This window comes from Pipistrellus hanaki (assembly GCF_964339955.1).
Source record: "Pipistrellus hanaki genome assembly, chromosome: 2".
NCBI classification, from domain to species: domain Eukaryota; kingdom Metazoa; phylum Chordata; class Mammalia; order Chiroptera; family Vespertilionidae; genus Pipistrellus; species Pipistrellus hanaki.
The window spans coordinates 148,778,591-148,791,047 of record NC_140504.1 but is presented as its reverse complement, the minus strand read 5'-3'; the positions used below and the strand labels follow the sequence as shown (position 1 = coordinate 148,791,047).

General features: G+C 38.0%; 1 protein-coding gene across 2 annotated transcripts in view; it reads right to left on the bottom strand.

The window, feature by feature from the left end:
- The window catches only part of SLC44A5 (solute carrier family 44 member 5), a 311,252-nt gene that overhangs the window by 33,309 nt on the left and 265,486 nt on the right, over window positions 1–12,457 (bottom strand). For both annotated transcript variants that reach the window (XM_084873496.1, XM_084873495.1), the window contains exons 9-11: window positions 8,065–8,188; window positions 6,154–6,237; window positions 3,754–3,866 (exon numbers count right to left, since the gene is read on the bottom strand). In XM_084873496.1, the coding sequence (XP_084729622.1) occupies window positions 3,754–3,866; window positions 6,154–6,237; window positions 8,065–8,188 (321 nt within the window). The remainder of the gene's footprint in view (window positions 1–3,753; window positions 3,867–6,153; window positions 6,238–8,064; window positions 8,189–12,457) is intronic.

The window sequence follows — 12,457 nt, the reverse complement described above, 5'->3', positions numbered from 1 at the left end:
CTCTCCTGTGTAACTCTTAATTTGTTCTGGCCAATGAGAATTGTTCCTCTGGTATCCATGGGCACGTGCCCACAAATAGCCTGGCTTTTTCTCTGGTCAGTATGACACATCCACATTGTTCTCCGCCCTAGTAAATAGGCTGCTGTCAGTAGGAAATGGTTGGTTTCCCATGATATATTGACAGTTGATTTTCCAAGAGAGTAATAGATGTCAGTTACCTACTGTCTTACTTACACTTCCAAATCTAGTTGGACATTTCTCCACTCAATGAATAGCTTCAAGCTTACTTGCCACACCATTAATTGCTGGGTTATCACTACCTAGGGAGTCAATAGAGAGCTAAAATCGGTTGTTTTACCTGCACTTTTTATATATCAACCATCTTTCTCCCTTTTGTCGAATTTTTCTCCCTTTGCCAAACTTGGACTGTAGCCAATTTCAGATTTTTCTTGCTTGTTAAGTCAGTGAAATCAATAGCAAACTTTAGTGGCCTTCGCTTCCTGATGATAATAAAAGGGTGATTGAATCACAAGCCCAGACTCTATGTTGGCAAAGAGCAGAGGTTACTTTGAGTTCCAAGCAGAAACACACACACAAAAAAAGGGCTTTTAAACAAAAGGCTTTCTGGGGAGTTTCTGATGAAGGTACAGCGGGTCTTCCATCAGACTGACCCAACTGTTCATGGGCAGTTGCACAGCAGGAGCAGATAGGGAACACCTAAAGAAACTCAGATGATTAGAAAATCACTGAGAATAAAGAGAAGGATAGCAACAGTAACCCAATCTGTAAAGTGCTTACTGGGTTCCAGGCACTGTTCTGAGAGCTTTGTACTCATTGTCTCATTTAATCCTCACTATATTGTGAAATGGAGATATCATTGCAATGATGTTATAAAGAAAATGGGTCTTATAATCATTAAGAAGCTTTTCCAGAGTTCCCCAGGTATACATTATGGATCTGGGATTAGAACTCAGGCTACCTACTGAACCTGGGGATTCTACAACATTATTCTTTTTCAATTACAGTTACCATTCAATATTATTTTATCCTAGAGGCCTGGTACATGAAATTCATACACTCGAGGAGGGCCTTCAGCCTGGCCTATACCCTCTTGCTGTCTGAAAGCCCCGTGATTGATCGCCCCACAGAGGAAGGCCCTGCCCTCCACTACTAGCCAAGTAGCCTGGGCCTCCCTCTATGAGGTGATTGTGGGGCGATGGCAGGGGCCCCCCGACCTATTGCATCTCACCTGCCTTGGCAGCGACAGAAGGGAGGGACTGAGAGGTCAGCAGTTCAGCCCGGTCGGCAGTCCCCGCCCACCCGAGCCTGCTGTGCACACAGCCTGGCATTAGGTTGTCCGTTCAATCATTTTGGACATTATGGATCCTGGCTCTTTATATATTAGGATAGTTTCCAGTGTATAGCATAGTGGTTAGACATTTATAAAATTTACAAAGTGATCCCCCTGGTAAGTCTAGTACCCAGTTGCTACCATACATAGTTATTATAATATTATTTACTATATTCCCTGAGTTGTACTTTATATGCCCATGACTATGATGTAACTTCCAATTTGTACATCTTAACTCTTCACCTTTTTTTTCACAAAGCTCCCAAACTTCCTACCTCTCTGGCAACCATTGGTTTTCCATAACTATGGGTCTGTTTCTGTTTTGTTTGTTTGCTTATTTTTTTTCTTTAGATTCCACATATAAGTGAAATTATATGGCATTTCTCTTTCTTTGTCTGATTTATTTCAACTAGTGTAATACCCTCTAGATTCATCCATGTTGTCACAAATAGTAAAATTTCATTCTTTTTCATGGCCAAGTAATATCCCATTATCTACATGTATCACATCTGATTTATCCAATCATCTATTAATAGGCATTTAGGTTGCTTCCATATCATTGTAAAATAATGCTTAATGAACATAGGGATGCATATATTTTTTCAAATTAGTGTTTTTGGTTTCTTCAGATAAATATCCAGAAGTGGAATTGCTGGGTCCTAAAGTTCAACTGCTTCCTTATAATGATAAATGTAAAACTCTTCTTCTTTGAGTGACAGAAATAGGAAATTGTTATTTTGGTGTCTGCTACCATACACTGCTTTTCAATCCAAGTGGTGTAGGGAAAATCGTTCTTTTGAATAGAAACCTCCCAAACATTCATATATTGGCCCATGCATTTATTATAGGACTGAAAGGAAGCTGTCATGATTGTCATATTATTCCTTGGGAGAGACTTTGATTTATTTTTTTAGTGTCACATTGTACAGTTTTTGGAGGGATCAAGTCAGTGGTTCAATTTCAACCTTGACATAAAGTTAACTCTCCATCTAATAAGTGTAATTCAGAATACCTGCCTTGTAGGGGTGTCGAACTCAATCAGAGAAGGGGCCAAAATCTAAAATCCAGCCTAAATCGCGGGCCGAATGGTTTACTGAACAGTCATAAACTGACAATGTCATAACCTGACAGCGGAGTGCAGTGATGACAGCGCGGTGCGGGCCACATTGCAAGGCCTGGCGGGCTGGATTTGGCCCGTGGGCCTTGTGTTTGACACATGTGCATCTAGAGAGTGATGCCTCATGATGGCGTGCTGGCCAATTATTAAAGTGTGTGACAGTGCCTGGATTAAAGGTACTAAATTGAAAGGAAAAAATAGATCACACTTCTGTAACTATGTAGATGTGCCTTTGATCAAATAGAAAAATTAAAGGAATAAAATAAGTTGTCTGAAATGTTTTTCATTAACCTAAGAGGGATCTTTTCATTTCCTTCTTAATACCCATGAGACGTGACACCAAAGGCTGCTAGTGATAGAGTAGAACATGTTAAAAATACTTTTCTTTTCAAGATAAAGAAGAATGCTGATGAGGATGTGGAGAAAAAGGAAACCTTGTGCACTGCTGGTGGGAATGCAGACTGGTACAGCCACTGTGGAAAACAATATGGAGTTTTCTCAAAAAATTAAAAATGAAACTCCCATTTGACCCAGTAATCCTACTTCTAGGAATAGATCCCAAGAAATCAGAAAGGACATATGAACCTCTATATTCATAGCAGCACAATTCACCATAGCTAAGATTTGGAAACAGCCTAAGTGCCCATCAGCAGATGAGTGGATTAGAAATCAGTGGCACACCTACACAGTAGAATACTACGCTGCTGTAAAAAAGAAGGAACTCTTAGCATTTGCAACATAATGGATAGACATGGAAAGCATTTTGCTAAGTGAAATAAGGCAGTTGGAGAAAGAAAATATCACATGATCTCACGCATTTGTGGAATATAATGAACAATATAAACCGATGAACAAAAATAGATCCAGAAACAGAGAAGCATCAAACAGACTATCAAACTTCAGAGGGAAGGCTGTGTGTATGGGGTGTTAAGAGATCAACCAAAGGACTTATATACATGCATATGAGCATATGGACACAGATACTAGGAGGGTGAGGGCATGTGCTAGGGGGTGGGAGTGGCCGGGGATAGGTTAATGGGCAAAAAGGAGACATGTGTAATACTATATGTAATACTTTAAACAATAAAGAATTTAAAAAATAAAGAAAAAAAAGTTATAGAGAAAATATATGCAAACAAGTAATATTTCTCAATTTAACACTTTTGGGGGAAGCAAAGGATAATGAAATTCACTGCAAGAAAATGCTTCTTGGCAATTGATGATGGGAACTGAAAAGAAAAAGGTAATTCTGATATTTGGTGATCTTAAGAGGGGTGATACCTACCATAACCTATAATTCCAAGCACACCCAATACGAAGATCCAGAAGAGGAATCCAGCTATGAACCTCAGGAGTAGTAGAAATAGCCAACTTAGGAGCATGGCAATTGTCAGGCCACTAACGGAAGAAACATAACACAAACACAGGGTCAAGTGTGCTGAACATGGCATAATGAATATAGCCAGAAAATGCTTTTTTTTTCTACTCAAAATAATTCTCAGATCATTTCATTTTACCTAGCTATAGAAACATTTGTAACATTTAAAAGCACAAACAATGGTTTCTGTTAGGACTTTGTATGAAAGAGTGGGACCATCGGGAATTTATACATGACTCATCTTCCTGTGCCTGGTAGGTAAACTGAAGCTTGGTATCAATCATTGTTCATGAAAAAACACAATTCCTCCAACCTACAATTTGGCCTATCTGCCACAGTTGCTATGTTTTTTGTTGTTTTTTATTCACACCTATCCACTGTGCTGTCCTATCTACCTGGAAACCCTATGGAAACCTTATGCAATATAACTGTCTAGTAGTCAGAAAGAGACTTAGGACAGAAAGACAGTAAAACTAACTGCCCCACACAGATCCTGAACTCATGATTTTGTAGTCATTTTCACTATGGTCTAAATTTCCTTTTAAAAATCACAGATCCTTTAATGCTTCTATTCAATTGAGAGATTATTCTATGGCATAGTCCAAGGGGAATATTCATAAAGGTTTATTCTGTGTATTTTAAATTCCTGTATAAAAATTATAAGTGAATAAACTAAGTCACAGCTTATCACTCTTTGGCTTGATAGTCATTAAACAGATGAGAGCAAAAGAGCTGAAACTAAAGGGAGGTGTTTATGCTCTAATGTATGAATAGGGCCGGGGTAGCAAAGAGGCTTCCAGTGTGTATGCTGGGAGTGAGGTGGGAAAGAGAGTCTATCAGAGTGTATACCTTTCAGAGAGAGTGAAAGAAGAAATATGAACATCATCTAGTGGTAACTGAACCTGATGAAAGATGAAGCAGTTTAATACTATCAAGTATAGACTATAATCTCTGCTATAGAGATATATCCTGAAATTGTAATACGCTCTGACAATAATTACTGCAATTATTTAACACAAAGCATTGAAATGAGTAAAATCTCAGAAAATTAGTTTTACAGATCTAAAATTACTCACTAGTTTTTTATACACAATACAGTTTGACTTTAGTAAGCACCTTATAGTTAAATATATCTATGTTGTTCCTTTAGTATTTATATAAATGTTGCTTGAATTGACATTTTCAATGCACCTTCTATGTTCCAAAAACTATAATAGGAATTAGGAAAACAACGATGTCATAATTACTATGGTAAACAGTTCACAGTTTATCAGAGGAAAAGAGCCAAGTAAATAAAACACAAAATGGTAGGTAGGCACTATATATAAGATAGGTATGCATGTGTATGTGTATTTAGGTATGTAAACACACACACGCACACACACACACACTAGGTATAAAGAACACAGAGAAGGCTGTAACTAATTATATCTGTGGGAGTCAAATAAGACTTAATAAATGACATAAAAGCTGATTTAAAGTAATGAGATAAAGTTGCCTAGGGCATAAAGAAAGATAATGCTAGGAAAGAGAACAGAATGCACAAAAACATGTGAGTTTGGCAGTCTAGGAATGCTATTTAATGTGTTTAGAATATAAGGTTAATAAAAAAACCTGGGTGGAGATGAACCTGGGAGACTAAGTTAGACTAGGTTGCAAATGGCCTTGTCAGTATCTAAAGAAGTTTTCGCTTTATTCTTTGATCAGTAGGCAACCATAGATGCTTTTAAGACACAAGAAGGTGACAGAACAGCCAGAAGTTGACACAATGTCCTTAGCTATATCAAACACATATACCACTCCACAGTGGGATTGCATTTTCAGGACTGCAAATCTTATGTCTGAAAATTTTGAATTTCCTCATCTCTTCATATTTTTTCAGCTCCTCATAAGTACAGAGACCTTTGTGGATGATAATAACAAACATTATGTGGAAGGAATGTATTAAAGAATAAGAATGATTCCTTGGAAGTCAAGGAAGGACAAGTGACAAAATAGGCCAGAGAAATAACACTGCATCCACCATAACAGGTGATGAGAAGCCAACGTATTAGATGCTGCCTCCATGTATTCTAATGAATATAATTAAAATTTATACCCTTATAATTTCCTCTCAATACTGGAAATATTTCCAAATATCTTTGTCCCAGTTTTATTCTATAGGAAAAAACAAAATGGCAGGAACTGAGGTCTGAGTCAACCTTGAATTCATGAATATACTGGGAATTTGAAAAAAAAAAAAAAAAGAATATTACCAAGATAAAATCAGAATCGGGCTGGGGGAAAAACATCTATGTTTTTACTTACATGAGAATCCAATACCAACTCATTGCATAGTCTTCAAACACTTTCATTCCAATTGCCTTTGCATTGAGGGCTTTATTGATATTTCTGAATTCAAAAAAGGGGGGGAAATCAATGTTCTTGTTATGATAAAAGAAATTTTGCAAGCTGCTGTTCAGAGCATATTTTTAGAAACCATTTATCAGTAGTGACTCCTAGACACAACAGTTCATGAGATGTCTCTTTGGTAAACCTACAAAGGCGGCTGTATCTATACACAGAGAGTCATTAAGGCTTTCAAGTATGGTGAACATATACTTTTCCAACATATGTGACATGCCCTAAATATTGCAGAAGCCTCACTATGTGAAAAAATTTAAATGTAAAGATCAGCTTTTAACTTACAAGATCCATAGAGTCAAGAATAATCATCATCTTTAATTCACCTTTCTAAAACTCTGAGAGCTCTGTAACAATGGGCACATACAGAAAAGTGCGCAAATCATTAATATCCAGTTTGATGAATGATCAAATGAACACATGTAAGTAACTACAATTATGTCATCCCTTTTCCATTGTACCCCAATCACAATACCTTCCCCCTTTCCCTAAAGTGGGGGTTGGGGGTTCGGGGACGTCAGGGCCATGGGCTATGTAAGTCCCGCAAAATCATTTGGTCTGGTCCTGCCAAGGCACTAGGGGTGAGTTAATCAATGTTTGACCAAACATAGCAGGCTAAGTTTTAAGTTGTTAATTTTGTATGGCCTGCAAATGGTGTTATAAAAATCCAAATGGCCCTTGGCAGAAAAAAGCTTCCCCACCCTGTCTAAAATAACCACAATCCTGATTTTTGTGATAATAATTTCCTAGTTTTCTTTTTAGTTTTACCACTTAAATAAGCATCACAGGGTAATTTAATTTGCTGGCACTTGTTTTTAAATTTTTTTTTATTAATAGAATTGTACTTGTATTGTTCCACATAGCTTTCTATTTGCAAAATTTGTCCATGTTGCTATTATATTCTCAACATGTAGATACTGTACTATTCTATTAGGAATGCTAAAAGTCTTTTAAGAAAGAAATTAAGCCGAAGCCGGTTTGGCTCAGTGGTAGAGCGTCGGTCTGCGGACTGAAAGGTCCCAGGTTCGATTCCGGTAAAGGGCATGTACATTGGTTGCGGGCACATCCTCGGTAGGAGGTGTGCAAGAGGCAGCTGGTCAATGTTTCTCTCTCATCGATGTTTCTAGCTCTCTCTCCCTTCCTCTCTGTAAAAAATCAATAAAATATATTTTAAAAAAAATAAAATTAAATTTTAGAATACCTTTATTTTCATTCAACAACTAAGTAATGCAATGATGCTCTGTGTGTGTATGTTTGTGAACTCATGTGTGTGTGCAACCAGGGAATTATATTTTCCAATGTGGAGTACCGTGATGTGTGCAACCAATGAAAACAGAAAACTCAGTTCATTGTAGTTAGTATGTAGACATACTAACATTGTAGTTAGTACTGAAACAGCATTGGTAGGCTGTCTCACCTTTCTTAAGGCCCTATCCCATAAAAACATTGGGTAGCTTTATTATTTCAGCCATATTTATTTAAATGGTGCTTTAAAAACATAGGTTTTCTAAAATTATGTCCATTCAAAAAGCAAGTTATATGATTATTTTTCAGTACATTTTCTGATGTCTTATTTCTATACCTGTTGATAATGAAAGATTTACCCATTTTAAAAATCATAATTGTTCTTTCTAATTCTTCTAGTTTCTCCTTTAGATGCTTTTCTTAATGAGCACAGACCAAGCTTTCCAATCCACAATGACATGTATATTTCATAATACATAATTCTTCCCGTGATAAACTAATGGAAGCTTTAGTTTTGGGTACAAAAATGGGGAGCATCAAAACTGAAAATGGAAATAGAAACAAGCATACTTTGCAGCTGCCCTGAGTTCTACAGCATTTCTTGTATGCCCTTTTCCATCTTCGAATGTGGTCTTATTTCCTACTGTTAAAATGCCATTTTCAGTAGAGAAGTCAGGGAAACACCTCCGGAGAACTGTAAAAATAAATGAAAATTATGGTAATCACTTTTCTACTTCCTCCCTTTGTTAAGCTTTCTGTTATTTATAACCAAGTTCTTGCAAGACAATGTATAATTGCTACTAAGCAATTATAATTACTCATTATTTTATGGTCAGAAAATTGCCTGCTTGTTATAAGACACATGGAAAGCAAATATAATGACAATCTGAAGATAAATTCTAAACTTAATTATTTTATACATGGTACATTCATCAAGTAAGATATACAGCACATGTTTTAAAAGAGGAACTCTGATACTGTAGCTCTCCTGTAGATTTTAAAAGGCTACATTTACTTCTAATATTGGATGAGTTTAGTTTTGTTATTTAAAAAAATAAAAAGAAAAGAAAAGAACCACACACACCAACTTAGATACTCCTTGAATGAAACCTTGAAAATTAGATTAGTGAATAATTGCTTGGAAAATAAATTTTCAGTATTACTCAAACTTTCAGTATTACTAAGACAATTATATTTTAACTAGTGATCTACTGCACGAAATTTGTGCACATTAAAAGGGAATTAATTAGAGGAAATAATTTAATATTGCTATTTTCCCTTTCTCTATAATAGAAGTGTCAGAGATGAAATAAAATTAGTAAAATGTATATGAAAACCTCCCTTCTGTCAGAGTCTGGGGTTCACCATAGGACCCAGAGTCAAGTTCCTGCCCACCCACATGCACCTCAAAATCATGTAAGACTCAGACCCAGCCGGATCACCCCACATTGAGATAGATCCAGATCCAGCCAGTCCCAACCTTGTTAAGCCCTGCCAGGCAAGGGGCGTAGCCTCAGGTCCCCAGCCCGGCGCCAAGACTGGGGGGTATGCCTTGAGGTCCTCCATCAAGCCCTGCCAGGTAGGGGACACAGCCTGACATCCCTCATCAAGCCCCGCTGGGTGGGGGGCATGGCCTGAGGTACCCCATCAAGCCCCACCAGGTTGGGGGCACACAGCCTCAGGTCCCACTGTCTCAGGTCCCTGTCAAGCCCCACTGGGTGGCGGCGCAGCCTGAGTTCCCTCGACCCAGCACTGGGGGTGCACCTTGAGGACCCTCGTCAGGCCCCACTGGGTAGGGGGCACAGCCTGAGGTCCCCTGTCAAGCCCCAGATCGGGGAGGGCATAGCTCAGGTCCCTGCTGGTTGCTTGTTAAGTCTCCTATGGGAACTTGGCCTCAGCTGTGGATGCAGCCGTCTTTGTGATGGAGTGATGGTCAATTGGCATGTTCCCTCTTTATTAGATAGGATTTGTAAAGCTTCAAAAATTTTCTACCTTTCTCATTTACATGTTTTGTTTTTTTAGAGTCTGGAAATAGAAACACTGAAGCTAACAAAAATTACTCAGTCCAAAAGTGATCTCTGGTTTGACCACTAGCACAGTTTCTGAGAAGAGTTATTAATTCATTGTTCTACCTCCTATATGATTATTTTGATTAACTAGAATCCTTGCCCCTTTACAATCTTTATTGCTAAAAATATGTTTAAATCCCAATTTTAAATGAAGTGAGAAAATAAACTTAAAAATGAATAATTTTCATACTTTTTCTTATAAGAAGCATGTTGGCTCAGAAGCCTGGCTGGAGATTCCTGGGTGTAAATCCAAAAGGAGCCCTCAGATGTGGAGGGCAAGGAGAGAATGAAAAAAAGTCAGAACACTCCAGACTGTAGGTGGCATGTTTAGTTGGCAAGGAAACTTACGACGCTTGTTTTGAGCAGCTGCAAGGTGAGTAGATTTTTGTACTCACCTGCCAAATATATAAAAAATGTAACATATATAAATACATAACATTTTATATGTTGCATGCTCATACCTGATGAGTGTACTAATATACCATCTTTATTAAATCACATGAGGATACAAGTAACTGTCCTGAGTGATCTTACCCCCAACCTAGGGGACTTAGTAAATCCATTGTTCAGATCATGATCCTCTTGGTAATAAATAAATAAATAGATAGATAAATAAATAAACAAATAAATAAATAATTTGTCCCTGGTTTTGGATATCCTTGTTTTCCCCTTGCTTGTGCCTATATTGCTGCCATGGTGTCTGCCTCCAAAGTAGCCAGATAGCCACCAAACGAGCCACCTCCATGCTAGGGAATCCCTCCTGTTGACTTCTCAGGGCACAGGGCAAAGAAAGAGACCATGTTACTGTAAGAGCCAGTCATGGTTAGGGTCATGTGGGAAGGTCAAAAAAGATGATCTCTGGTTTGACCACTAGCTGGACCTGGGCAACTGGAGGCTCCCACTTCCTCCCCTGTGCTTGGGATGTTTTCCAAGTTAGAAGCTTTGAGACAGAATATGGTGATGAGAGTATCTGGATTGGGTAAGTGACTGACCCCCCCCCCACTTAAGGCCTCTATATAAACTTCTAATATTTGGCAGGTGGGTACAGAAAACTACTGGTCTGGAGGCTGCCTACTAAGTAAGGTCCTTTGCTTACTTTTAAAATATATATTTTATTGTTGATAGTATTATAGATATCTCCAATTCTCCCCACTTTTACCCTCCTCTTCTCGGGCTCTACCCACACCCCCCCACACACACCCAAGACTTCGCTAAGCCATTGCCCGTGCTCATGAGCTATATATGTTAAGTATACATAGTTCCTTGGTTTATCTCTTCTCCTCTCCTCAGATCCTTTACTTATGAAACTTGATTTTACTTCTCTACCATCTGTGCATGGGAGCTGGTTTCAGATTTCACCTGGGAAGCTCCCCAACAAAGCATCACAGGTTTGCATGGGTTCATATAAAGTTTAGACTTAAACATATCAAAGCAGTTGATACAGAAAAGGAAGAAATATGTCCTATAAAGCCTCTCCTGACGTTCCTGGCTCAAGTGATCTCTTGTCTACCCTCCTCCACCTTCTGGAGCACTTAGAATATTATATTACTGGTTTCTTCCTTAGCCTCCCTGTCTTTCCCCTTCCCACTTTCTGGCATAACTGACATAATAGTCTCTACCAGCTGCTTCCATTCCCTCTTAACCCAATCACACTTCTGCCCACAACTCCATGGAAATTGTCTTCTAGTGATGCCAAAGACTTCCTAATTCCCAAAACTTCCAAACATTTTTTAGTCTTCATCCTGCTTGAATCCATGACCTAGCACAGTGCTTGGTACGTGGTGTAACTCAGTAAATATTTGCTGTTGAATGAGTTAGCTTTCCGGAGTCTTTGAGATGGAAGGCCACCCCTGCCTTTCCAAAGTCACTTCTTTGCCTTACATGTTTGGATTCCCTCCTGCATCCTTCTGTGCATTTTTCCCTTTCCACTCCTTAAATACAGCTGTGTCTCCCTACAGAGTCCCCCAGGTCTGTTCTAAATATTATTTCTAGGCAACTACTCATTCAGTCTGTTAGTTTCAATTACTAAATATGCTCAGTGCATATTTGGAAAATAGAGAAAATATGAAGATACCAAACTATACATAGTTTATTAATTCACCCACAGTGAATTATATCTTTTGTTAACTTCCCTTTCAGTCTTTCTCCTACAAGACTGTGGCTTTTGTTTTTTCTCATTATAATTATACATTACTTGTGTTTTTCTTTTTCATATTGTTCATTTCCTTTTATAAACTCTTTAATGAGTGAATTTTATTAGCTGTATACTATTCTATTAAGTAACTATGCTTACTCCCATACCAGGGAAATACACATTGATTGCAATGTTTACCTTAATGTCCCCGTCACTAAACAGGCAGGGACTATGTCTTATTCATTTATGTATCAACATTGTACATTTTATATTGTGAGATTTAACCAAACTGTACTTGTAAGAGCAGGAACTATATCTTATACTTTTATATTATTATATCTTCAGTGACTAATGAATCATTTTATCTTTTTGCATAAAAGTTTGTACTATTATTTGCTATAGACACTTGCTGCTTAGGTAAAATGAAATATTTTTTGAAAAATGTGACTTGCTTCCTGGTAAAATGCAATTGCTTAGAAAATTTATATCTTTGCTTGGGTCTTTAATGACCAAGAGAAGAGTGATGGGAGCCTATAAGACATTGTGTTTGGTGGTAGCTACTTCAATTTTTACCTGACTTTCTACTCAACCCTGATGAATTGACTTTCTTTCATATTAAAAGAAACATATACTCATTGTAAAAAGAAAAATGGAGCCGAAACCAGTTTGGCTCAGTGGATAGAGCATCAGCCTGCGAACTGAAGGGTCCCAGGTTCGATTCTGGTCAAGGGCATGTACCTTGGTTGTGGGCACATCCCCA